Genomic DNA, 27,072 nt, shown 5'->3' with positions numbered 1-27,072 from the left:
TGCTTAGTTGTAGTTTCTTAGACACCGCTCTGTGAGCACATTTGTCTGTTAAATTTAAAACTGATTTTTCTGCTTACTAAATGGATGTTAAAAAACAAAGTGAAAAAAAAAATTTATAGTTCACAATGTTTCTGTCACTACCCTCCAAATTCAAGTTACTACTTTTACATTTAATTTTAATTTTGAATTCTAATGAAAATTCTTTCCTATAGTTACTTGGGGCCTTATCAAACTGATTTCTCTCCATTGTGCCCACATTTATGTGTTCAATGGCCCTGAATATTTAGTTTTATTAATCATAATATATTAATATAATGAATATTTGACAAAAAAGCTTTCCTGGTTTAGGGTGCATTGAGGAGTTTTAATCTGAAAAACGGTGCATATTCCCAGAGCTCCCTCTGGTGGCCCGGCCATTCTCAGGATTCCCCTGCCTGTTCACACAGCAGGACCAGGTTGCCTTCTGAACAGTCTCTGCAGCTTCTCCAAGGAGGGGGTGTTCAGCTGGGATTCTCTGGGTTGTTGGGTGCTGCTGCCTGCAGGGGACTGAGCTGCCTGGACGGTGGGTGCTGTGTGGCCTGGAGAAAGGTTGGAGCCGAAACAAGATGACAGTGTGTGTGTGTGTGGGGGGGGGGTGAGGGGCTACTGGAGGACTCTGAGCAGCCTGGACTTCCACTCGGGGACGGAGTGTGTGGCTGTAGAGCCAGGGGCAGAGAGAGCGCAAATGTTCCTGAACAGCCTGTTTGAGCTTGAGGTTGATGGGAACGTGGACGTGAGCTGATTTTTCCCTCACAAGCTGATGTGCAGAATAGAGTTTTTAGACCAGAATTATCTAGAGTTCTATTTCTTTGCAATAGTTGGTCCATTGGAAATATCTGCGGTGGCTCTCTTCTGGACCCCCCGCCCCCGCCAGCTTTGGCAGGGTGTGACTGGACACTGTGGCTGTATCCCCAGCCTCTGGCAGCACTGAAATCCACCCGAGAACACGGGCGCCTCGAGTTGCCAGAGTCCATCATGGGCTCTCATGACGCTCCATGCCAGGAGCCATCCCACAGGAGTCTGCCCTGAACAGAGCCGATACGGCGTGGTGCTAGGTGCTGAGTCCGTGGCTGTCTTAGGCTGGTGGCCTCTGCTGGCCTTAGGTGGGCGTGGTTCCAGACAGGGACCTCTTCCACTCAGGAATCCTGGAGCTGAAAGTCCTGTACAAACGTTGCAGTCCAGGTTGGGCCCTGGGAGAAGACATCCCCCCTACTGGACGTGCAGGCCATCTCCCCTTCTCCAGCCCAGCTGCTCTCTGGCCAGGGACCCCAACAGGTCCCTGTTTTTGGTGCTTCCTAACAAGCCAGGCCATCTGGAGTCAGTGGCCTTGGGAGCCCCCTGGTGGTCAGAGAGAGGAGTCCCGTATCCACAGAGGCTGGGCAGGGTCCGCTTGCTCTAACCCTGATGGCTCAGGTGAGTCCAGAGTCCCACAAGTAGAGCGTATCTTATAGGATCACAGAGCTTTCCTTTGTTTCATTCTTCTCATCCTTTAGATTTGGAAAGATGGGGAAGTCCTTATTTTCAGGAATAACCTCTCAGATTCTTCCCAGTCCCCAAATGTAGCTGTGAACTCTCAGCACACGCCCACAGAGTTGATAGGGAGCCCTCCATAGACATTCCTGATAGTGACTCTCTGGCACAAGAGGAGATGGAGTGGGCAGAGACACGAGAGCAGTGGTCTTTGTACACCAGATGATTGCTCCTTCCTGCTTCCGTGGTGAACCTTTGAATGAAGACATCAAGCAATGAGGCAGGATGCCGCTGACCCCCTGATCTGTGCGCTAGGTTTGGTGGGTGAAAGGAGTGCAGGGCACTGCTAACAGACGCACATTCCTTAGGAATCTGCCTCGTCCCAGGGAAGCCAGGTGGCCTGCATGCCTTCCTGGGGGGACAAGGAGCCCTTCCTGGTTCCAGCTGTGCCTGTCCTCCCTCTCTCCCCGCAGCAGGGCAGTACCGCTGCACAGCGTCAGGCCCCATGGACACTCCCAGCTCCCAGCGGGGCCTGTCCGGAGTTTTTCCATGACCCTGTGACACGGATCACAGCCTGCCCACCACTTTCCCAGCAGCATCGCATTCTGGAAATGGTCCTGCCGATGTGTGATGGTGGCTGGGCTCAAGGAATTGGACTTGTGGAGTTTTTGGCTGAGTGCTGCTGTCCCCCACTGACTGTGATCCATCATCCGCAATCGTTTCCCTGTCACAGGATGCTTGGTGAGCCTCAGCTCCAAGCCAAGTGCTTCATCCGTCAGTTACTTGTAGCCTTGCTTGGAACTAAAATCTCAAGACCCCAGAAGACAGAAGCACACAGCAGAGGCCGCTGTGTCCAGGACAGAACTTTCCCCGTTGCTTCTTCAGCCTGGGCACAGGGGTCAGCCAGGCTGTCATAGTGTCCAAAGGCCTAGGTGTGGGTGGAGGCATGGGACCCCATCCTCCCAGGACTTTACTGATCTTAGAGTGGATGCGTCCACAGCCAGTGTCACGTTGTGCTGCTGGCCACCAGTTCTTAGTTTAGAATTTGTGCCACCCACTGTGTGAATAAGACCATATTCTTGCCTTCGAAGGCCTTGCAGTGTGGAGGTGGGGGTGGATCGCGTGGCTCTCTGCCTTTGCTCATAGAAGGCTCACAGAGACCATGCCATGACAGTCAGCCAGGTGTAAAGGAAGCCCAGGCTCTGACTGTGTTGTGAAGAGTCACGATCATATCACCTTCAGTGTGAGGGAGAGATTAAAATAGGCATAGGAATTCAGTGTCGGTCATTAGAGCAACCATAATGTAGCCTTTCTAGTAGTGTTTGGATGGCTGCTCATTCTGGACATGTCCACTTCAGTTTTTGTTGTAGGTGACTGCATTATTCTCTGGATTTAGAAACTTCATATTATCTCACCATCAGCTGTCCTGGGTGTGTTATTTGTATTTGAATTTCTGATTTGGATATGAAGGGAGATATATTCTAGCATCTGACTTCCTGAACCATAAACATGTTTCTGTAAAGGCCACAGAGGAAAGGACAGAACTGGGTATTATAATTCTTCCCACACTTTCTGGATTCTTTAAAAGTATATGCTTGCTGTAGATAATGTGGTAAGCAAATGTGTTAGGTTGCTTCATGCATAAAATTCCATTTCATGCCTAATTTAGAATGGTTTCAGTCCCAAGATCATCCCTGTGCCATGTCTTGTCTTGATAAACAAGAGCATTCTGTCCTTCCCTCCCAAATTCTGAATTTTATCATTTGATAATATATCAGCACCACTTCTTTTGTTGTTATATAAATTACACACACACACACACACACACACACACACACAACTTTTTTTAAAGTTTTAAATTAAAAAATTTAATTTTGAAAATTTACCTGTAGTAAAAATGACTTTGGGGTTGGAGTTTTGAGTTGTGTTTTTTTCGTTGATGGGGGCTTGTTGCATGCATACAGTGTGTGAGGACCAGGTCAGGGTAGTGGCTCTCGACTGCCTGCTGTTGCTGCTGGGCATCTGACTTCCCTCGCTTGATGAGTGCTGAGATGTTCAAGAACCAGACCAGGAAGTACGACCCGTGGGACAGTCACACTTTGTCTTTTCTTTTCTCTTTGTGTGTGTGTGTGGCTCTGAATGATACCCTGGGCCTGGCACATGCTGGGCAAGTGCTGTGCTGCTGGGCCAACCCGGCTGCTGCCCTTTGTCTCGACCCTCATGGCTGGATGGACGGGGGTGGTGGTGTCTGGTGTGCCTGGTGTGAATGCAGTGGCCGCCATGTCTTGACCTTGCCTTTGGCGCCTGGTGGGAAGGGACGCCTGAGGGTCCTCCCTGCTGACTGCCTTTGGCCTTGAGCTCCAGTGGGTGGGCAGGCTGGAGTGCTGCCCGCTGCAGCTGCACAGTCTGGCTCGGAAACTTCTGGCGCTGATGACCTTTGCACAGAGTGTCCAGCTCTTTGCTCTTCCTTGATCCCTGGGGGAAACATGCTGGAAACTGGCTGGAAATATCTGGCCCCACGTCTTACCTGCCAACTAATTGTATCATGGCTGGCAGGCTCATCCTGTGCCTTTGCTCTGCTCGAGTTCCCATATGACCTTGGATGGGTACCAGGTACTGGACTCTTCACGTATCATGGATCAAGACTGGGAAATTAAAAAAATAATAAGGGGGGATGCAAGAACCACGCCCGAGGGGAGTCATTTCCTCTGAGCTGCTGTATTTCACAACTCCTGGGGTGTGCGGATGCTTCAGCTCTCTAGTGGCTTTTGGGAAAGAATGTGTTCTTGCGTGAAAGCAGCTCTGGGATTTCAGATTCCTCCCTTCTGTTCCCAGGAGCACAAGAGGTCACCAGTGACGTGACCAGTCACTTCAGCCTCAGAACAGTACTTCCCTATCTGTGAAGTAGACATAAAAGGGTCGGTACCTCAGGGTGACATCGTATTGGGGAATTGTTTAATATTCTGCTGGGAACCAGCTTGCTCTAGTGACCTAGAAAAACGGGGGCCCAGGCGTGGGCTGACCTCATTTCTATTTCTGGCTCCAGTGCTGACTCAGTGAGAAACTGGTAGGAATCAGTTAATCTGGCTCTGGTCCCCTGTGCCTTCCGCGATTAAAATGAGAATTATAAAATCTTATCTTTGCTGGCCTTTGGCGCTACTGCCGTATTAATCAGGCACTGAGAATATTCCGCCCAGTGTGCTGCAGGGCTGCTGCCCTGGTGTGTGTCCCTTCCTGCTCAGCTCACGCCGGGTTATTTGGGGATACCTGATTCAATATTTATTTTATTTTGTTGGCCAGCGGTTTGCTGTTCAGTTCTTCTATTTTGAGTAGGATTTTCCTACATCTGAAAACGAGGTGACCGTGTTCGACTTGACTTTTCATTGTCAGCGTTTCCTGGGCTTGTAGCTTGCTGCCAGTTTTGCAGGTCAAGGGTGAGTGTATCTGAGTCACTCTTCGTTTGCACAAGCCTTGGTCTGGGAACGTTTTTCCAGTCCTCAGGGAGAGGGTCAGCTTTCTGTGTCCAGTCCTGTGAGGCCCAAAGGGGGCTGCCCCCAAAGGGCTAACTTTTCTTACCCACTTACTATTCGTCCAAGTTCGAAACGGCTCCCCACGCTCACTCACATTGGTGGGTTTCTAGATCCCCGACTTAGGCTGCAATCCAGGCACATCCCGGGGAGCCGGTGGCTGGCATCTCAAGTTCAAAATGCATTGTGAGTTTGCAGGACCAGAGGTGGCTCCCAAGGGCCGTGGTACCAGGATAGGCTGAGTGTTGGGCAATAACTTCGAAAGCTCTTGTTTGTCTCATTTCAGTGATGTGACGGTGAAAAACTTCTAAGTAACCCCAGTGGTGTGCTCTCCAGGGGGTGAACATTTGTGTGGTATACATGTTCCAGCTTCTTCTTACCTTGAATTGACGTCATGTGGAGAAGCACTGAATGCTAACTAATCCTGCCTGTGGTCTCCAATAGGCCTTCTGCTTTCACATCACTGATAATAGTTACTTAATCTACCCAGAGTGTACGGCAAGAGTGCACTCAGGTCCACGTGCTGCAGATAAGCAAGTTCCCTTGCTGTCTTATCGTGGTTAGGAGTGTTTTCATTTGGGCAATCTAAAGGTAGCAGTCTTCCCAAAACATCACTTTCCTAGCCACAGGCTCACTCTGCTTCAGAACAAATAACACTCTGAGGGTTAGACGTCAGTGCCCCCTCCCTCCATGTTCCACCCAGTTGTCTCCTCCTGCTGGTGCTTGTGGCCACAAGGCTCACAAGTCCAGCCTCAGCCCCTCGGCTGTCCTCCACCGCCTCCCTTCTCTAACTGTGTTCATCTTGCTTCCTTCCTTGGACGGTCAGCTTAAGGCTCAGAACCCACCAACCTTTTCTCACCATTCTTTGTCTTTTTTTAGATGTATTGCGGCCCCTGTAATGTTGGCCACATGTTTGTATCCAGGATAATGTTCCTTATCTTAAAAATAAGCTTCTTGTTTTTACGGGGCAGAGACCAGACGTAAATGTTGATCCTTCCTTTACGAAATATGCTTTTGAAGAACATGAATCATCAAAGCTCAGCGTTGCCTTATAGATTGACTGGGAAACCTCAGTGTCTGGTGCGATAAGCCACCCGAGACTCTGCCTATCAGCATGTCCAGGAGGGACCTAAAGAGAAAGGCACGAGGGATGATCTGGTCATGAAATCCCAGTGCAACCAGCAGTCCCATTAATAGAGCAAGGATATGATCAGTTCATCAAACAGACAAACAAAAACCCCACTATTCATTATTTCATTTACCTAACACAGTGTTTGGCATTTAGTCTGTGTTCAGTGTCGGGTCAGGTATTGCACATAAATGCTTCCTGTTCTGAAGAACTAATGAAGCAGGGCAAAGCATCTGAATTAAGATCAGCAGGTGTCCCCAGAAGCTTGTGTAATGCCGAATGCTACTTAGAAGAGCTGGTGCCTACATCAGAGTCCCTGGAGAAACAGCCAACAGGATGCATGGGCAGACAGACAGATGGGTGGATGAGAGGGGAATTGTCATGGGAACTGTGACCACGGAGGCTGAGGAGTCCCACCATGTGCACCTGTCAGCTGGAGACCTGGGCAAGCTGCTGACGTCGCTCAGCCCAGGGCAAGGCCCATGGACAGGGGAGGCGGGGCTGGTGCAAGTCCTGGAGTCCGGTGGCCAGGGAACCTGGAATCATGATATCCAGCAGGAGATGGCAGGCGTCTGCCCAGAGGAGACAAGAGACACCCTTTTGATCTGTCTGGGCCTCACGTAATAGAATGGAGCCAACTGGGGCAGATCTTCCTCACTTGGCCACAGGTTGGGTGCAGTCTCTTCCAGAAACACCCTCTCAGACACGCCCGGGAATAGGCCTGCCAGCCGTGCAGTGTCCTTGGCAGTCAGGTCCATGCCTGAGATGGTCAGTTCCTTCCTCCCTTCCTTCCCTGCCTCTCCTCTGATGCCTCTGCTTCTCCTGCAGGGGGAACGAGGTCTCCCAGGGCTACAAGGTGTCATTGGGTTTCCTGGAATGCAAGGACCCGAGGGGCCGCAGGGACCACCGGGACAGAAGGTGAGCCTGCTGTGGGGGCTGAGATGGGGTGGGTGGGGGTACCACTGCTCTTCCAGGAGTGGTCACCATGGCGTCTCTGTTCTTTTCCAGGGTGATACTGGAGAACCTGGACTTCCTGGCACAAAAGGGACAAGAGTGAGTAGTCGGGCTTGAAGCTGCTGCCCCATGAGGGACAAGACCTTGCAGAGTGGGGCTCGCCCCAGGGTCAGAAGGTGCTGACCTCGTTCTCCTCTCAGCCGCCCCAGCCTGTCCCCAGGGCTCAGTCAGCGCACAGTGGACGGGCTGTCGGGAGCCACAGCCCTTGTCTGCCGCTGCACGCGAGGGCACCTGGGTTTGTCTTAAACTTGCCTTTTCTCATCTGTTCTTCAAGGGTCTCTTGACAAGCTTCACTGGCGGGCGGGGCAGCTAACAATAGTCCCTAAGCCACTAGGGAAGGAACCCGGGACCCTTCCTCCCTCATAGTTTCTTGGCTCTCCTTGCTACTCCCATTCCTGGAAAGCAAAAAGGACCATCTTTGTAAGACAATGTTGAGAGGAGATGACAGGAAGACTCAGCGAAGCCTCCTGTTGTTCCGCTGAGAGGGGAGTGGGTCACAGCCTGCAGGGGCACGGGTCACACTGCCTGGGACTCTTGGGCAGAGCAAGGGGCAGCACTGTGGCATCCAGAAGGGGGGCGGTGTGGCTTGCAGCCAGAAAGGACTGGGTGTTTCCCGCTGTGCTGACACCCCCCGTAAACTCTTCTTCCTGTGTGTTTGTGATTTTATGAGAATTACATGTTATTTTTTAGCCTAGATGTTACAAAACATGAAGTGAGGGTTGTTTGTGCATGTGCAGGCTTGATCTTCGAAGTGGCAGGCAGCTTTCAAGGTAGAACTGTGACTGCCACCTGGTCAGTCCGCCCTCAGCAGGCTCTTCTGTCTGCTTCCTGTGCACGTTCTAAACTCCAGAGACTGGAGTGGGCTCCTCTAGCCAGAAGGATGGGCAAGGAGGAAAAGGAATTTCAGATCTCAACTGTAAGCTTTCTACTTGTCTTTCCAGGGACCCCCAGGAGCAGCTGGCTACCCGGGAAACCCAGGACTTCCGGTGGGTATAGGAAATGGACTCTGCTCTTGTGTGAACTGCTTTTCCAACCTGTAAGTTTCTGTTTTGGTAATGTCTTCACTCACTCATTGCAGGGTATTCCTGGCCAAGATGGTCCCCCAGGTCCCCCAGGTATCCCAGGATGCAACGGTACCAAAGTAAGTTTATTGCTTGGGATGAGGACCTTCTCCATTACATGCAGGTGTCTCTCACGTGGTCACAGTTGGAGCAGGTGGCTCTGTAGGACTTGTTGTATTTGGAAAGTTCCTGTCTTAAAGGTAGTTCTTCATTTAATAAGGAAATATAGTTTCCCCTTATTTAATGGACAGGAAAGATAGAGCCTTTCTTTTTTGTAGACTTTGATCCTAAGATGGCTTTTTAGCACCAAATGTATGATCAGTCACTAAAATCCAATAAGAGAATGCTGTTTGAACTTTTGTCTCTCTCGGCTGTGCTACCAAGTGAATTTTTTGTTTCATAAAAGTAGCACCAGTGATAGAGCTTGAAAGCTGTTGGTAGGAAATTAACCACCAAGCGGAGCTTGTCTGCGGGGAGCTCAGAACTGTCGCAGGCAGGGATGACTGATTCTCTGCCTTCCCCTAGGGAGAGAGAGGACCACTTGGGCCTCCTGGTTTGCCTGGATTCTCTGGAAATCCTGTGAGTATCAGATGGCACAAGACAGAATGTCTTGCTCTGGGTAAAATCTCTCTGTTTTCATTTTATTTTTGGTGCTGATATCCTAATGCTAATGATACTTTGAGAAACAGAACTAATATCCAAACTTTCTTTTCCAGGGACCACCAGGGTTACCTGGAATGAAGGTACATCTTATCTTATTATTTCACTGTATTTGTTACAGAAAACGGTTGAAAACAGAGGCCATAAAAACAGATTGACTCCAAATCACTTGAGCTGATTAATTTCCGATTAGCATGTTGTCCTAAATTCTGTTACACCGAAAGAATTCACAACGAGCAGATGTACAAACTTAAATTTCTGTCTGATGTTTAGACACTGGGTGCAGTTGCTTAGCAGGAGCTAAGCCCTGTGAAGCTGTCTTCCCGGTGCGGCTGGCTCAGCCCCAGGCTCTTGCCGTTCAGGAGGCCTGGCTATGGAGCAGCCCCGGGAAAGGGAGGTCAGGGCAGGGTGCAGCTCCGGGCTCGGGGCTTGCAAGGAGAAGCTTAGAGCTTGCCAGTAGCTCCCCTCGAGGTCCTTCCCTCATAACGTAGGGACACAGGGTGCCACTTGTCTGGTGAAGCCATGTGAGTTCCTGTGTTTCAGAGCACCTGTGAAAGAGTGTCCTCATTACCCGTGTGTTGGGCAGGGTTCTCCAGAAAAGCAGAACCAACAGAGAGAGAAAGGGGAGAGGCTGATTTTAAGAAATGGATTCCTGTGGTGGTGGGCTGAGCATGTCCGCTGTCTGTGGGTGGGTGGCCGGCTGGACAGCAGGCGGAGTTGCTGTTGTGGGCTTGACTCCAAAGGTGGCCTTCTACAGGCAGAAGGTCCTCTTCTTGCCCACGAGGGGAGCAGTTTCTTTGCTGGTGGGGCCTTCGATTGATTGGACAATGCCCACCACATCTTGGAGGGTCATCTGCTTGACCCAAAGTCTGCTCACCTCAGTATTAATCTCTTGTGGAAATCCCTCCCCAGCAGCATCCCAGCGGTGGTTTAGCCAAGTGAGGCCACCTTGCCAAGTTGGCAGATAGCATTTGCCACCGTGCCCTCTCCTCAGAACACCCACGAGTCTTCCTGGCAGCAGTTCTTGTTCTGGGAGGGAGAGTCTCAGGTTGTGGGGTGCTGCCAGGGGCTGGGTCCCCTCCTGTGACGGCCTCTGTCTTCAGTGCCAGCTGCAGCTGAGGTGACCTGCAGCTCTCTTTGCTGATCACTGAGCACAGTGAGGGGACAGGTGGGCAGTTGGTGTCACTTCTGGACTCGGCCCAGTCCCATCCCAGTGAAGCCTGGCGTCCGGTGGGTTTGGGGATTCCTTATGTGACCATCCGCACTTACGACACTCTCTTCTTCTGCCCTCTAGGGGGATCCAGGTGAAATACTGGGCTTCGGCTACGTGCCTGGGATGCTGTTGAAAGGGGAAAGAGGATTTCCTGGCGCCCCCGGGATTCCAGTAAGCATTTTCTGAGTCACTGGGAGATGTGCTGAGTCACCTCCTGGCTGGCATGGTAACCCTTTCTCTCCTGTTGAATGATAGGGCTCGCCGGGATTGCCAGGACTGCAGGGACCCGTTGGCCCTCCAGGATTTACTGGACCACCAGTAAGTTTTGGGCAAATGCCTCTCTGTGACAGTCGTTTGCAGAAAAGGTGAATAGAGATGTGGGATTCAATAGGAAGTTAATGGCACCTCGACCCCATGTGTCCCTCTTCCTTTGGCTAGGGCAGCACCAGCCTCCCTCCCATGCACAGGGTGCTGCCTCCTCTGCCCCTTCCGTTCCCAGAACTGCAGGAAAGGAGGTGAATGGCGCAGTGTGTCAGGACGCCCTAGACAGGGGGCATGGTGCAGTCTCGGGCTGCTGACCTCCCAGTGAGTTCTGTGGACTTAGGGCAACCTTCCCTGGGCAACCTCGCCCCTGTGTGGGGAGCTGGACTGGGCGGCACACCGCAGGGCCTGGGATGCACCAGGAGTGTGGACACAGACCAGCAGCCGTCCTGTGCTAGGCTGTAGAGTGAGCCTCAGGCCTGGCTCCTGGAGACAGCTCCCTGGCCTCCTTCACAGCTGATAAGCCTGGTGGGGGAGGAGAGGGCACAGGGTGGCAAGGTCACCGTTAAAGAGGCATATCTGCCATGTGCCGTGTGCGAGGAGGGGAAGATGCACCCGATCCCTACGTGTCTTGAAGGTGCTATTCATTCCATGACAACTACCCCGAGGAATCATTAGCTTTTGAAGATTAACACTTGGGTCTAAAGTGGAGAGGCATCCTTCCCAGATGGGGAACCCAGCTCCAGAGCGTGGCTGGTGGCTTTATGCCTTGCCCTACCTAGCTCATCCTGGCACCCTCTTGGTCACCTGGTTTGGAGGTATTTCCACCCCTGTTAATAATTGCTGTGGCCGGATTCTGGCTATTTTCAAAGTTGTGCAGTTCTGCAGCACAGCAAAGACACTTCACAAATAGTGTCTCATGTTCTCCACAGACTCTCAGGATAACTCCAGCACAGAGGATTTAATAATGACCAGGGTTGTGAAGCGTATTAATAAAATTCCCTCTCTTACAGGGCCCCCCGGGTCCTCCTGGGCCTCCAGGTGAAAAGGTAAGTGTCTCTTCATCTGTTGCCCTTGGCCTCAGTGTGAGATCATCGTGGAGTTGTTGTACCTTTATCCACCCACCTGTCTGGTCATCTGTCATCCATCCATCATGCGTGATCTTTCTACCTTCTCTGTCGTCTGTCCATCGTCCACCAGTGCACCTCTTCCTCCTTCTACCTCTCCCTTAGTTGTTGTCTTGGATTCTCTTAGTTTGATCTTTCCCTTAGTTTTCTAAAGCTAGAGTTTTAAAACCTTAAATTTTAGAAATTATTTGTGTAGTTCTTTCTCCATATACTTGTTTGGGCCTTTCCATCACCTCTTTCTGGAAGAGGTTGTGGTAGTTGAGGTCAAAGCTGCTGCCCGATGTCCACTGTCTGGACAAAGTGGCAGGCCTAATAACAAAGCCTAATTTTCAATCAACAGGGACAAATGGGCTCAAGTTTTCAAGGACCAAAAGGTGACAAGGTGAGTACATGGTGCTTGGTCTGTCCCTTGTTTAAGGCCACAGCTCTGAGATTGGCAGAACTTTTACTTCTGACCATAGTTCCTCTTCTCTGCAGGTTTTTGAGTTCTGTAGGGTTTTGCTTATAGTAGGTGTATACTCCAGGTTACTGCACGAGGCAGGCCTGCTGCAGAGGTCTGTGTGTGGTCCCACGAGCAGAGTGCACTGAGGCTGTCTGTTGGGATGCTCTGTACACGGGCATCAGTCATAGTGTTCTTGTCAGACTAGGGTTCCTAAGAAGAACCCCAGCACGTAGGACATGATTTAGTAGCACAACTCTGTGAAGCCCTGCAATGGTGAAGGCCACTGTAGGACAGGGAGGAGAAGTCAGAGTTGGTAGGGGGTCCTTCTCCGGGGCAGTGGGCGTGGAGGGAGAATGCTCTGGAGGCAGGGAGGCTCAGATGGACCCGCAGATTTCTCCTGGGAAGAGGAGAGAAAACTGTGGGCCTCTGAGCCTCTCCTGTCTTCTGCAGCAATGTCCCTGGTCAGACCAATGAGACGGGCACCAGCCTAGGGGATTCTGTAGTTGCTGCAGCTGGCCTGCCTCCAGGGATGTGCGAGTGGACATGGTGGCCACCTGGGCACTAGACACGGGGCCTGGCCAGAGCTGGGTCATGCAGTTGGTTCTGCTTTTCTCCTCCATACCTTTTGGCTCTGTCATTGCATGAACCTCACAATAAAATGACTCTGAAATTCATGCCATTGGGGGTCTTTGGACTTCCCTCACTGTCTGTTGGATTCCCCTGATTTCTGAGTGCAGCCAGCTGTCAGGCTGCTTGGGAAGCAGATTCCAAGGGTTTTCACGTTTTTGCCTGACCTAAAGATGGCTCCTCTATGGACCAGCTCTTAGGCAGCCTGCAGCCTCTCCTGGGTGCCCTCTCAATGCAGCATGCACTCTGCAGCGGCTGCATGCATAGGTGTGTCTGCAGGTGTTCAGCTCCTGACCCTGGGCATGGGCGGCCTGGCTGTGGACCTGCCACCCCAGGCTCCCAGTGCAGCCACCACAGAGGCAAGGCTGCAGAGGAGCAGAAGACTGTCATGTTTTAAGATCAGCTGCTTCTCTGTAGGCCTTTATCCTCACACCTGTGTTTTCCCTTCTCACATCGTTATTTTCATGCCTCATTAATCCCCGGCTTTTACTTGAACAGGGTGACCAAGGTGTCAGTGGGCCTCCCGGGATGCCAGGACAGGCACAAGTTAAAGAAAAAGGGGACTTTGCCCCGACGGGAGAAAAGGTACGTCTGGGCTGGCCCTGCAGGTGCTTGCTAACCCAGGGCAAGTCCCAAGGGAGGAAGACATCAAGTCGTGATCCAGTGTCTCCCCCCGTTGACCCTTGACCTGGAAAGCAGATTTCCAGGAGCCCGCTCCATCGGAGCAGCAGCTCTGTGGCAGAGGCGGGGCCCGGGTGCAGCTGCTTCAGGGAGCATATTGGGGCCACCAGGGGGTAGGAGGGGGTCCTGCTGAGGGACAGAAGGAGGCATGGCAAGTCCCTCTGTGCCAGCAGGGTGGCCTCTGCCCTGGCGACACCATAACTCGGTGGAGCTGGGGAGGGAACGTAGGAGACACCATGCGTTGATTTGTTCCCGAGCTGGAGAAAGGGTTTTTCTTCTCATGTGTTTGACCTCATCTGTAGAAAGCTGGTAAAGCCATTAGAAAGTCCTGACCCCTCTCTCTGCCCCTCTCTGAATTCTTTTAGGGTCAAAAAGGTGAACCTGGATTTCAGGTAAATTCCCTATTCCTGTCTATCGTTTAGATTTTTATAGTATTAAAGTTACCAGTTTATCTTCCCTCTGCCTGAGCCGCGTGCTGGGGAGTGCCGTGAGCTTACCTGCTTCTCTTTTTGCTCTTCTAGGGGATACCAGGGATTGGCGAGAAGGGCGAACCCGGAAAGCCAGGGCCTCGGGTACGTGGGCCTTCCCCTTCCTGTCCTAGAATGCAGAAGCAGGGGACAGAAGGTCGTGCGGGACCTTTGTGTGTCCCTTCTCTTGGAAGGCTGGGGCTTCGGCACCACTGGGGCAGGCATCCCAGGGGGAAGGAGGCTTTGGGAGAGGCCCACGGCCCCTGGGACCTGCTGCATGGACAGGGCAGGGGCTTGGCTTCCTTTTGTGGCTGGTTCTGGTGCCAGTTCTGAGACCCAGAGCCCAGGTTGTGCATGCTTAGCCCCAAGCCCCTCCGAAGGCAGGGACGGGCACTGCCCAGCGGTCTGTTCCTGGGCCCCTGCAGAACCCTGGGGAGAGCCCATGGGGCAGCCCTGCACAGTAGCCTCAGTACCGTCCTGGTGTTGGCCTGGCTGCCAGCGCAGTGGACCTTAGGCCTGCCGCCAGGCTGGCTCTGCCCTTGGGAACTGAAACACCCTCCTGCCAGGGTGACTTCCCCAGCCATTCCCCCACCGCCCAGCTGGTCACCAAGGCACTGCGGCCACCTGGAACCTTCTCCCCGGGATAGTCCTGGCTACCATTCACGAAACACTAATGTCCACATCTTTACAGGGAAAACCTGGAAAAGATGGTGACAAAGGAGAGAAAGGGAGTCCGGTAAGTATGGCTCTGCGGCTTCTGAAGGCACAGGAGCTCTTCTCCTTCACTCAGTGACCTTGCCACTGTCCTCTCCCTCCAGGGCTTTCCAGGCGAGCCAGGGTACCCGGGACTCCCCGGCCCGCAGGGCCCTCAGGTATGTGGTGACGCTGTTTTAACCTCATTGTGTAGTTCAGCTTGGACAGAGCAGGGCTTGGCTTCCCTTTTCCCTAGAAAACAGAACTCTGTTCCCAAAGGAGAAAAACGGTCTCTCTCCCATGTGGGCAAAAACAAACTTTTTAGTGATTTTCTTGGTGATCGTGAAAGTTTTAAAGAAAAAAAAATATATATATATAAAATGTTCCACTTGAAGTTTCTATGTCTTAGTTTATAGAGATAATTTTTCCCGATTATGAAACCAGAGAAAATGCGGAAGGGTGTAGTGGACAAAAGAAAGCACATTGTCCCTCCAGCACTCAGGGACGGCGATGGCTGGTGTTCTTCTGTGCACCCACACCTTGTACAAGAAGGCATCGAGCGTCTTATCCGTCACTCGGTGACAATCAGTGACATGTCAGCCTTCCTGAACGCAGCCCCACATCTTCTGGTGCACGGGATTTAGGCCATGTCTAAATTTTCATCTTTGCCATTAGTTTGGGCCGCTTCTCTGATCATGAATTCCATCATGAATTCCTAAAAGTGTAATCTGGGGTCTCCATGAAGACTCTTATTTCCCCCAAAGCTTTACAAAATGCTACCGTGTGCCCCAGAAGAACTCCTGCAGCAGGGCCCTGTGGTTGGCCAGCCGGTTGTTTTCCATCTCTGAGAGCAGAACAAATGAGGGACTGCTTTATTTTCCTCTTTTAGTCGTGCTACTCTACTGAAATAGGATCAAGAATTGTTTGTCACTAACAATGAGTGACAACCTAGGGAGACACCCTTAAGGTTTATTGTTGAAGCCAGGAGCCAAAGGGAAAGGCCTTGACTGGAATTTTTTGAGAAAGTCAAATCCTATAGATTTTAAGTGTTTGAATATAGCAGCTAGTTGTTCCCCCTCCTTCTGGTGCTGGGGGGAAACCCAGGACTCATGTGTGCTAAGCCCCATTCTACCCCGAGCTTCACCCCCCACCCAGGAGCTGGAATATTGTTGAAATGCTATGGATATTTCAAAATTTTTGTATTCTCTTAATGCTAAAGCATTCAATTCTAGTTTAATGCTTAAGTTTTATGTGTTAGTTTAAAAGGAAAAACATGTACATTTATGGTAGGATATATCACATATATATATGTATATCATAGGACTTTCTAAATTTTTATTGTGAGAACAGTTAGATATGAAAGTTTAGTTAGGATTTTCATCTAATGTAGATTAATTAAGCCTTCAAGTGATCAGAAGTTATTCACCAATGGTTTCAATGAATACTAGATTTTATATTCTGACTTCCAATGCAAATTTAGATAATCTTGCACATAAAAACTTCATATTAAATGATTGAAGACAATACATTTAGATATCATGCTTTCATATCATTTCATTTAATTTCTTTTTTGGCTTTTGGAAAAACTATGGCATGGTAACTTAGCCTCCAATGAACTCTGTTCAGGCTCTCTGAGGGAGCACGTGGTCAGTGGTCAGAGGGGCGAATACCCTGCTCTGTGGCCAGGGGCGTAGTTAGCCTTCCGCTGTGTTCTGTAGAAATCTCTGTTCCCCTGTGTCACATGTACTTGAAGCAGCGAGAGATGTGTTTGTGTCCTATGCTGGTCTCAGAGTGTACTAGGCTGACCACCCTGGGACCAGCCGAGGAGAGGACCATGTCTTTAGCGCTCTGAGGCCCACTCTCAGTCTCGCTAGAGAGAAGCCTTGGGCGCTGCCCTCTGTGGGCACTCCGTGGAGTGAAGACAGGCAGTTCAATCATTTTTTCTTTGTAGGGAGACAAAGGTGCAGCCGGTCCTCCGGGCCCCCCTGGAATTGTGAGTAACGCTGTCTGCTGGCCTGCTGGGGGGGGGGGATTTTTCCAGGGGTGGTGACACAGGACAAGCTGCCACCACGCCTAGCATTTTATGTGAAGTAACTGCATGTCACTTGAAACTTCCTCAGAATTTCTATCGTGCTGTTTTATTGGGTTTTGAAATTTCTACATATTCTTAAACCTCTGGAAATGAAAAGGTTGGAATATGGATAAGAATATTAGTGACCTATTTTGAAATCTTTTGGTTTGGAATTGTCCATTAAGGGAGAGAGAAACAATGTTCTGTGGCACTGGGGATGGAACCCAGGCCTCAGGCAAGTGCCCTGCCCTGGAGCTACATCCCAGCCCACTTAAGGGAAATCTTACAAGAGAAACAGATGGCCGGTCACTTGGCCGTCCGCGGGCAGCCTTGCTTCTGCAGTGGTGCTGGCTCCTGGCTGGTTTCCACACAGCTGCAGTCGCGGTGTGTGACTTTCCTGGAAAGGAGCGGGCATGCGGGCGCCTGTGGGGGCTGCTTCTCCGGGAGCAGGATCATCCCCAAGGCGTGCCTGGCTCCCTCTGTCCTTGTACGCATTTCTGTGGCTCTGACGTCACGTTTGTGACTCCGTGGTGGCGGGCACTGAGGGTCTGGTTCACCTCAGCCCCACAGGCACATCTTACTTAGTTTTCTTTTTAATAAAGGTTTTTTCTTCATTGATTTTTAATTGACACATAAAAATCGTGAAGGCTTCTGGTGTACAGCGTGTTTTCATATGTGCAGAAGTTGTGGAAAGGCCCACAAGCTGTTTAACAGCATCTCAAAAACAAAGTCCGTTCACTGAATGGACACAGAGGAATCATATTTCCGTGGTGATGTGCAGTGTTGGAACTGCCATTTCCCTGAATGTGCTTTAGAATCTCTTCTTCTTAATGAGGCCAGCAGTGACTTCTTCCTGGCCAGTTTCCCTTTGGCTTTAAGGAATGGCGCACTCTGGGTCTTTAAAAAGGAAAAAGCAGAAACCCTCTTCTAATAAAACTTGTGTTCCTGATCCGTGGTCTGCAGGGCTAAAGGGCGAGCCCCTGATGGTGCCCAGCAGAGCAGATGCCACACCTGCGCCTTGAGTGACATTGCTCATTCCCTGGTGCAGTTGGGAGCTGCCCAGGGGAGGAGAGCTGCTGGGTGGCTTCTCTGTGACCCGCTCTTGGCCTGAGGTTCATCCCGGGCTCAAGACCTCCGCACCCCACCCACTGCCACTGCGTCTTAGCTTTTGTATTCCTTGAAGTCATGCACAGTAGGTTAATTTCTTCACATACCAGTATATAATCCAAGGCCAGCCACTCTTACGCCACGGGGATCTTTTCTCCTTTGATGCAGGTTATAGGCACAGGACCTCTGGGAGAAAAAGGGGAGCGAGGCTACCCAGGGGCTCCCGGGCTGAGAGGAGAGCCAGGCCCGAAAGGTAGAGTCTTGCCTTTGCCCTCCCTCCTCCTCTCCTCCCTCCTCCTCCCCCTCCCTCCTCCTCCCCCTCCCTCCTCCTCCCCCTCCCTCCTCCTCCCCCTCCTTCCTCCTCCTCTTCTCTCTCTCTGCCTGTCTTTCTCTCCTTTTGAAAACAATTGCACCCTTTGCAGGGCTGTCTGGTGACCTGCCTTCTCCAGGTCCCTATCTCAGTGTCACATGGGGGACACAGACGCCCTTTTCCATATGCAGCGTGGTCTTCCTCCAGGGGATGCTTGGTGGGCCAGTCTGTCCCCATGTCCCTGGAGCGTGGAGGCCCTGGCCGGGAAATGGGAAAGAGCGAGCACCTCTTACATTGTTCCTCTCTTTCTCTTTCAAGGTTACCCGGGATTACAAGGCCAGCCAGGCCCTCCAGGTAAGTCCTTCCCTGCCTGTCTGTGGCCCAGGTGTGTGCCTCCTCTGTGGTTTGCGGTGTACATGCCTATCATACACCTTAGATGTGTGCGTAGAACATGTAGCAATGTTCATACATGGTTTTCTATCTTGAAAACAGAATGTGCTGCTAGATAAGTGTTTGCAGATTGGCATGTGGTTCATAGATGTGCATGCCATGGAGAGGACTCCTGTGTGTCCCTGGAGACCCTGGCCTCCCTCTCACTCTGCTCTGAGGCAGGCCTTCCCACCTGGTCCCTGCTCCCATGGACATCCCTCGCTCACCAGGGCCCTGGTTCCAGCAGGTCACACCTCTTTCGGAGCACTTTGCTCCCCTTCCTCTCTCTGGAACTCGTCACTTGGAGACCAGGGCAGGGTGGCCCATCCAGTGCTCTCGTTGCCTGTCTTGCAGTCCCCGAGTTCCTCCAAGCTCTTTCCTGCATGCCAGGTTGCGAGTCCCAGGCAACTGTACTTTCCTCCAGCAGGTGCTGGTCCAGGCGCGTGCTCACATGAGCGGCCCTGAGCAGGGACCCCAGTGTCTGAGGGGCAGTCCCCTGCCCTGCAGTTCCTGCCTGCTGAGGCTCATGGCCTGGATGCTCTGCTCCGTTGGCTCTTGGTTTATTCTTATCCTCCGTGTTAGTCACTTCATTTCCCCCTCTGGCAGTTCTCAGTTCTTGCAGGGTCCCCTTTTCCTCTGTGGGAACAATGGCATCCTGGCTCCAGGGCCTTCACCTCCCTAGGGACACTGTGCGTCTCCTTAGCACCTTGGCTTCCCTCTGTGTGCAGCCACTGTCTTCATTTGACCCGGGAACCCGCCCCTTCCTGTGTGGTGCTTGCTCTTCAGGTCCTGTTCATCTCTTGACCAGAACTTTTGAAAACATTTGCTGAAATCGCTCTGCCTGGAGATGCATTATCCACCCTCCCAGCCACCACCCTCCCCTCACCGCAGCACCCGCTGGTCTTGGACACTGTGGGTTGCTGTCACACCCCGTTACTGACCTCCCTTGCACCCCGATTTCCATCTGGCTGAGCACTGGTTTCCCTTTCTTGAGAGCTGCTTCCTCCAGCTAGGGCACTGGCCACTGGGCTCAGACCCCATGGCCTCTGTCCTTCCAGCTCTCCCACTATGGGTCTTCTCACCGTGCTGAAGTCCACCATGGTAGGACCGCTTCCCCTTCCCAGCCCACCTGCCTCTGCTCGGTCCTGTGCTCATGCCGAGTTTCCCTCTGCTCCAGATACCAACTCTTTCCCCACCAGGACAGTTGGGTCTCAACATTGGTGGCCTCCTGGGCCTCAGTTCCCTCCAGCCTCCTGTGGCAGCCTTCTTGACCTCCACAGGCTGGTGCACCCCACCCTCACACTGCAGTGGTGCCTGAACTTGACTTGGCACATTCAGATCACCTCGCCACTTTGGCTTTGAACCTCTTGTGGAGCCAGAGGAAGTTACTTGTCTTTAACTGTCAATCCAGCTGCTGTCCCCTTGGTCTCTGTCCATTTCTTTGATTGATGGCATTTTAGGCACTTTTCCATATAGAGCTGGGAATGCTTTTTGCATGAAGGAAACTTGCAGGTTTTACCTCCGGGTACCGAGTCCTTTTCCTAGGGTTAAGTGGGCTGTCCGCGTCTGCGGAAGGCATCCCGCCAGCTCATTGGCTCTGCTTGTCTAGAGCAGCTCCCCTCTCAGTGATGTGCAGTGTCCTTTGACCTTGGACGTATTGAGGAAGCCGTGTGTGCAGGGGTGTGGGACGCCCTGCGACAGCTTACACGCGATTCTGTGCTGGTTTCAGGCTTCCCTGTACCTGGACAGCCTGGTGCTCCCGGCTTCCCCGGAGAAAGAGGAGAAAAAGGAGACCAAGGATATCCAGGAACATCTTTGCCAGGGCTGAGCGGAAAGGATGGAGTCCCAGGCCCCCCAGGTCTCCCTGGACCCCCTGGGCAGCCAGGACACACAAGTAAGTTCCCTCAGGGAAGGGGTCACTCATGTCCAGCCAGTTACCAGGAGGCCAGGCAGGCACCGTGACTGCTCCCAGAGCTGGAGTGTCAGGCCAGGGCTCCGGTGACCAACCATGGCTTAATTATTGATTCTCCACTTAGACAGCTTTGGGGATTGACCCTGCTACCAAAAGGAATTGTTAAAATAAAAAATAAAAATGGCTAAAAGGAATAAGGAGCATGTTAACCAGCTGCAAGTCTCCTGGCACCCAAGGTTAACCAGTTAATTGGTGGGGTTTTCATTGAGAGCCGAGTGTGTCGTCCTTGGTCTAGAGATAGCGAACACAGTGCTAGTAAGACACACCAAAACCAAGGAAGAAGGGGTTGCAGGTTTATACTGATTGCACGAGAGTGTGTCGTAATGTAACCAAAGACTTCAAGTTGGGGCATGATGTGGATTTTTCTTATATCAGCCTCTGGAAGAACTGAGCACGTAGCCATAACCTCTTAGTTCTGTCCTGGTGGCCCTGTGATCTCAATGTGATATCAGAGCAAATGATGAGAGGACGTTAGGTAAACCAGGCCAGTGGGAAGTTTCATGTTTCCGGAGCAGCCCTTGGTTCTACGGGGTCAGAATCAGCAAGCTCTCTGTGGAGCCCAGGAGTACTGACCCTCTGTGAGCTGGAGGCTCCTGGGCTCTGATACCAGTGAGATCCACTTGTTGGAATTCAGACCTGGGCTCGTGAAAGAAAAGGCGTTCCGTGGACGAGGTGCTGAAGGATGGCGAGGGCTGGTGCAGCAACTGGCCCAGCAGGCGCCTTTGCTGGGAAGGGATCTGTATGACCTCAGGTGGGAAGATGGATGGGACGCGTGAGGCTATAGGGACTTTTTCCTCTTCTCTCATGATTTTGTAAAATGTGAATGAGGTTGAATAAGGAAGTCCCAGAGACATGCAACCAGAGTCCAACTTTTTCTCTGCAACTGAGAAGGGCCTTTGGGGTCCTTGTTCAGCGAGGGCTGGGAAGCCTGTGAGGTGGTAGGCTTGGGCTGGGAGCAGGGTCAGGACATAGCCCTGTCCCCTGGAGCAGGACTCTGTGAGGAAGACCAGGTAAATACAAAGAGGGAAACACGTGGAATGTAGGCGTTGTTGTGCACAGGGGTCCACGTTAGCCCTCAGGGCCGTGAGGAGTTCTGGGGCTTTTAAAGAGTGATGTGGAGGTGATGGGGCAGCCATGGGGGGAATTAGAACAGTTTTGGGATATTTATAATTTGTAAGTTCTAAAATATGCACAAATTTCATATAAAATTATGATCCTTCCATTCCTGTGACCAAGCGACAAGGATGTGTCAGCTTAATAGCTCCTGCCAGGTTTTCTAGTTGGCCCTCTGTAGTCAGTGCAAATGGAGCAATTCCCAGTTACGGCATATTTAGTGATAACTCCCAAACGAGAGATTTATTCAGATTTATCGTGTATGTGAAAGAGGCTACATCTGAAAACCACTGCTGACTTGGGATTTATCAGTAGCTCATTAACTGTGCAGCGTCAGAGTTCCACAGCCCAGTTCTGCTGCTGCGTTCTCCCAGATGGTCCTGGCACCTGCAGATGCCTGCCGTGAGCAGCAGCATCACGAGGACTCTAGACTTGCATTTTCAGAACTCCCCAGAAATAATCACTATATTCTTGCATTAGACTTACAGCTATTTTAAATTGACCATGGTGAGGAGGTATCATGGCTTTTTTTTTTTTTTTTAACCAGCAGTATGCAGGAACGCTGGTTGAGTTGAGGCAGGCAGGAAACGTCTTCAGGAAAGGGACTGTGTTACTACTCACGAGCCTTTGTCTCCAGAATCAGGGAGCTGATGTACCCCAGGCTTGTGGGGCTGGGAATTGTGGTTTTCTTTTTGGAGTCAGTAACTTTAGGACTGCTCTTGGAACCATAGAGCAGAGTCCCCTCAACGAAGATGGAGTCCCCAGGGCAGGGTTGATAGAGTGGAGCAGGGCTACAGATGCCACAGCTCAGGCTTCCTTGCCCCCTGTGCTTGGGGGAGAAGCTCACAGAAGAACAAATCAGCAACCTGCAAAGCAAAAAGGTTTCCTCTTGGAATTGAATATGAACAAAGAATCAGAGGCATTTCCCTATGGACAGTCTATGTCTCTAAAATAACCTCCCAGCCTCAGCTCTTCCCCATCTGAAACGGCCTTGTTCAGTGGAGCTCTGGGGGGTGTGGCTGTGTTTCAGGGAGTCCTTTCTAGCTGGGTGGGGACCTGCACGGTTGACCCTGGACAACACACCAAGTTAGAAGCAGGACCCACCCCAGACCCCAGGCCCCAGCCCTTCCACTGCAGGGGAGTCAGGTCCAGATGTCAAAATCTCTGCCCTTGACCTCTTCTCCATCAGACAGTGTGGAGGGGCGGGAGGGCTTCTGGTGTTTGCACTCTGGCCATGAGGAGTGCCTGGGAAAGATGCTAGCTATAATTGTTCAGGCTGTCATTCTTGTTCAAAGATACTGAGGAAGGAAAGGCAAACTCCATTGCACTGCAGATCTAAACTATAAGACAATACTTCCGTGTTACCAGAGCCCATGGCAGATGGTGTTTGCATTACTGTAATTTATTATCATGCCTCTCTGCATAAATGATGCTCAGATTTGAATATGAACAAAGAATCAGAGGCATTTCCCCATGGATCACCTGTGTCTCTAAAATAACCATGACTTGTTGTAAGTTTGCCTAAGGAGAAAATAAGGTTGTCCTAGTCTCGGGGCTGACTTAGATGTCCATGGACAAATCACTTAACTTGCTTGAGACTCCGTTTCTTAATCTGTAAAATAAGGATGATGGGATGGACTTTGCAAGGGAAAAGTGAGTTGAAGAAGAGGAGATGGCCAGTGAGGTGAGATAGGCATTACAATCTGGGAAGCAGTTGCCCCGGAGGCGAGTGGACAGTGTGTGCTGGTCCTGTTTGGCAAGTTAATATCCTAGGCTTGATTTGAAGCTGGATTTGAAAGCTGAATTTCTAAAGCTGAGCAATTAGCCTAAAATGTTTTGGTTTTATAACAGATTGAATTAAGAGAGAGAGTAAACATTCCTAGCCACAGTCCTCTAATGTTTACTAATCAATTTCAGATGGCATCGTGGAATGTCAGCCTGGACCACCTGGTGATCAGGGTCCTCCTGGGATTCCAGGGCAGCCAGGGTTGACAGGAGAGGTGGGAGAAAAAGGTAAGAGTTGTTGTTTTTTTTTTAATTTAAACTTTTTTTTAGGTGTTTTCAATTAGTGTGTTATACTTGTATATACTAATGGGGTTCGTTTTGATGTATTCATAAATACATATAACATAATTTGTTCCCTTTTAATTAAAAAATGATGATTGTGTTTGTGAAGGTGATCCCCCCCCCCCCCAAGACTTGCTAAGGCATTGGGAGTCAGGGTGCAGGGTAGGCAGATTTGAAACTTCCTGGAAATCCATTCCCACAATAAACATCTTCCTCAACTCAGCTGAGACTGTCGCTGAGATTGTGTTTGTGGGAGATACGTGACCTGGGAGCATAAGGTGGAGCCTTGGCCCCAAAGGTCAGATTATTGTTCTTGACCCTTTCTGTGGCCCAGGAAATCTGTCTTGCCACAATGAGCACTGCCCGTTGATGAGACTCTCAAACTGATACCGTAATCTCTCAGTTCAAAGTTTGAGAGTTTCGTTTTTTCCAAGGATGCACATATTTCCTGTAATCCCAGTGACAGATCTTTTCAGGGAATGCTCAGCCCCCACGAGCCGCCTTTGTGTAAGATCAGTGTGAGCGCATCTGCTGTTGATGGACTAACTGCCCTTCCTCGATACTCTTGGCTGTTAATTTTATCTTTAGCCCTTTCAAGGGTCCGCTGTAACGTCAACACAGGATATGTATTTATCTTAAGAAATCTGGAGAACAGGGGTGGATTGTCCCAGCATTGATGGTCCGGTCTTTAAGTGGAATAAACAATGGCATTCCGATGTTTATATGCCTATTAACCCACAAGCAGAACAGGAGGCTGCCTTGTAAAATCCACCCTCGTGGGTACCACTTCTGGCTTTGGATTGTAAAGAATTTTTGGTCTTCAAAAGCCTAAAGCATAACACTGCATGGGAACAGCTAGCTGCAGTGTGCACCGTGGGATCCTGGTGGCTCCTAGGTTGCAGAGCCTGCAGGGACGTGATCTTAGAAGTCTGCAGGGGCATGAGTTAGAATCTGCTTGTCATTCCCTTTTGGGGGGGCCCTCTCATGGCCAGGTGTTCACTACTCTCTGAGGTGTGCAGTTCCATTTTAGGACACCCAGTGGCCAGAGCTCTTTATCCGGTGACCGTATTCGTCCTTCCCTGATGGAGGGCGTCTTTCTGCCCAGGTCTGTGTGCTCTGGTGCAGCACTGTTGCCTGCCCCACCTCCAGCCGTAGGAGCAGGGATGCCCACAGAGTCCCACAGCTGGCTGCCTGGTGTCCAGCCCACGATGGGCTCCTGTCCTCTCTCCTGGGAGAACACAGAATGACACCATGTGTGTCCTGCACACTTCAGGGAGATGGGCTGGCCTGGGGCTCCTGTTCCCACATCTTGCACGGGCTTCGGGGATGGGTGGGCTCCAGCCATGCTCAGGGCTGCCGGTCAGGGCGAGGCGGGGGCGATGTGGGTGGGCCTCTTGGTGCTCCCTCGGGTGACGTCTTCCACAGCCCTTGCTCCCTGTCGTGCCTGGAAGCCAGATGTTCCCAGAAGCCAGACAGTGAGGATCTAAGACCCCAGAGGGCCTTTGAACTTAGTTTGCAGATCACGGCTTAAGAGGGTGAGGTTTCAAAGCAGGGCGACCTCTCGCTCTCTGTGCTCCGATCTCTCCTCACGTCCTCGATGTCAGTTCAGTATCCATTCCGGCTTCTGGAGCTGCTTCTTCACAGTGACCCCCTCAATCAGGACACAGTTCAGAAGTCCACGACTTCCCATGTGCAGTAAATCAGAGAGGAAGGGACGGGAAGCCTTGGGACGCGAGATGGAGTCACAGTAGCCGAGTCTTTCCCCGGTGGTAGGCAGGCCCAAGTCCCTGCATGGCTTCTTGGTGCTCAGCTCCTCTCCTTGTGCCTGGAGAAGGACAAGGCTCACTAGACATGCAGCAGGGTCACACGGCGAGTGCTGGGGGCAGTGGGCATTCAGCCGCCCTGGAGGAACCTGTAGACACAGGGTCCCACCACTAGCAGGGAGTGCTAGGGGGCTGCCGCTGACGGGCAGAGCCTGGTGTGACCGTGACACTGTAACAGCCACCTGCCGTTCCCCTCCTCACCCTGCAGAGATTCCTGCTCACATGCCTCTCACAGGTACCTGAACTTCCTTCTAGGTCAGAAAGGAGACAGCTGCCTCATCTGTGACACAGAAGGACTTCGAGGGCCGCCCGGGCCACAGGGTCCCCCAGGAGAAATCGGTAAGGGCCAGGCATGGAAAGGAGCAGGTCAGAACTACCCCCTGTGTGTGGACGCTCTGGGGGACCGCTCCACCAGAGCCCTGCTCTCCTGCAAAGTGGGAGCACAGCAAGGGCAGCGTGAGCCTGCATCCAGGAAGGTGCTCAGCCAGCCACCAAGAGGCCTGCCACGGAGGTCCTAGCAGAAGGGACGTGGCACGTGGCTCTCTCACTCTGCACCAAGGTGCACCTCATGTGTCCCTGGGCTGAGGGCAGCGTCACACTGCAGCTCGGGTGGCTCAGGTTCCCCTCTGAGCCCACCTCGGGTGTTTTAATGGTCACTCTCTGGACAGTCTTCAAATGCCCATCCACTTTGTGTCAAGACTTTACACTATTGAACCTCAGGGAAAAGAAGCTCTGAAGAATTGTCTCATGGATGCTGTGCTCTTGTCTTTTTTGAAAGGTTTTCCGGGACAGCCAGGGGCCAAGGGCGACAGAGGTCTACCCGGCAGGGATGGTCTTGAAGGATTGCCTGTGAGTAAACTGAGTTCACACACACTGCAAGTTGCCTCCAGGCAACCAGCTAGGCCACAAGTTTCTGCATCTGCCCACGTGGCTCCTGTGCCGGTGGCCATGGGAGGGTCTGGAGTGGCTGTGTGGCCCTCCTCTGCTCTCACATGGAGCCTACGCAGAAGCCTGGGGAGTGTAGAACCACGTCCCCCACTGGCCCCTCATCCCAGCAGAACCCAGCTGTGATCTGGTCCTTCCCACAGGCCTCAGGGTCCTTGAGTCAGATGGCCCCACGACAGAGCTGAGCTTCTGTCTTCTGTGTGACCACTGCTCCTGACACCCCACACATGACCTCAGCTCTCACCAGGGACTCTGTACAGGGACTGAGGAAAACTGGCCATTTCCTCTCTAGAGATTTGAAGTATTTTCATTCTTCCTTTTACAGACCTGCATGTTGAGACCTCCTATTACCAACATCTGTTACGTAGATGCTTTTTTAAAAAAAAAAAGAATTTATAAGGAGACATCTCGATCACATCAACATGAAGCCTTTCAGTTCATCACAGGAGAGCTTAGCCTTTCTAGTTTGTTTTAGAATAAGTTATCACACGGAAGAGAAAAAACGTCATCTCAAACACAGAGGCAGGTTTTATTATGCATATCAGCGCGGCTTCAAGGCCTGCAGATCTCAGGGCTGTGGCCCTTTTGCTTCTTGGGTGCGGCCGGGCTCTGCGGGCATTAGCCAGTTTCGCTCATTCCTTTCATTCCTTTTTTCTTTTTGTTTGAAATTGAGAGTCACATCTCTAGCCTTCTGTCCTCTGATGTAGCTCTTTAAAGTTTTAGTTTTCTTTAGCTAATCCTGGAAGCATTGCGACAGGAAGGCCAGGGCAGAAGTGAGCTGGATCAGGAGAGAAGCAGCTGGAATTCTGTAGTGGCTTCTCCTT

The 27,072-nt window shown here is 51.5% G+C and overlaps 1 protein-coding gene across 1 annotated transcript in view; it reads left to right on the top strand.

Moving 5' to 3' along the window:
• Positions 1-27,072, top strand: part of Col4a1 (collagen type IV alpha 1 chain) — a 127,574-nt gene that overhangs the window by 67,511 nt on the left and 32,991 nt on the right. The window contains exons 3-24 of the mRNA XM_078016335.1: positions 6,994-7,083; positions 7,174-7,218; positions 8,121-8,165; positions 8,258-8,320; positions 8,766-8,819; positions 8,957-8,983; positions 10,195-10,284; positions 10,369-10,431; positions 11,388-11,423; positions 11,842-11,883; positions 13,069-13,155; positions 13,617-13,643; positions 13,773-13,823; positions 14,410-14,454; positions 14,537-14,590; positions 16,363-16,404; positions 17,758-17,842; positions 18,218-18,253; positions 20,058-20,222; positions 23,331-23,426; positions 25,559-25,642; positions 26,082-26,152. Of these exons, the coding sequence (XP_077872461.1) occupies positions 6,994-7,083; positions 7,174-7,218; positions 8,121-8,165; positions 8,258-8,320; positions 8,766-8,819; positions 8,957-8,983; positions 10,195-10,284; positions 10,369-10,431; positions 11,388-11,423; positions 11,842-11,883; positions 13,069-13,155; positions 13,617-13,643; positions 13,773-13,823; positions 14,410-14,454; positions 14,537-14,590; positions 16,363-16,404; positions 17,758-17,842; positions 18,218-18,253; positions 20,058-20,222; positions 23,331-23,426; positions 25,559-25,642; positions 26,082-26,152 (1,398 nt within the window). The remainder of the gene's footprint in view (positions 1-6,993; positions 7,084-7,173; positions 7,219-8,120; positions 8,166-8,257; positions 8,321-8,765; positions 8,820-8,956; positions 8,984-10,194; positions 10,285-10,368; positions 10,432-11,387; positions 11,424-11,841; positions 11,884-13,068; positions 13,156-13,616; positions 13,644-13,772; positions 13,824-14,409; positions 14,455-14,536; positions 14,591-16,362; positions 16,405-17,757; positions 17,843-18,217; positions 18,254-20,057; positions 20,223-23,330; positions 23,427-25,558; positions 25,643-26,081; positions 26,153-27,072) is intronic.

This window comes from Ictidomys tridecemlineatus, chromosome 6, assembly GCF_052094955.1.
Source record: "Ictidomys tridecemlineatus isolate mIctTri1 chromosome 6, mIctTri1.hap1, whole genome shotgun sequence".
Taxonomy (NCBI): domain Eukaryota; kingdom Metazoa; phylum Chordata; class Mammalia; order Rodentia; family Sciuridae; genus Ictidomys; species Ictidomys tridecemlineatus.
Note: the sequence above shows the minus strand (reverse complement) of the source record. Positions and strands in the feature narration are given on the sequence as shown.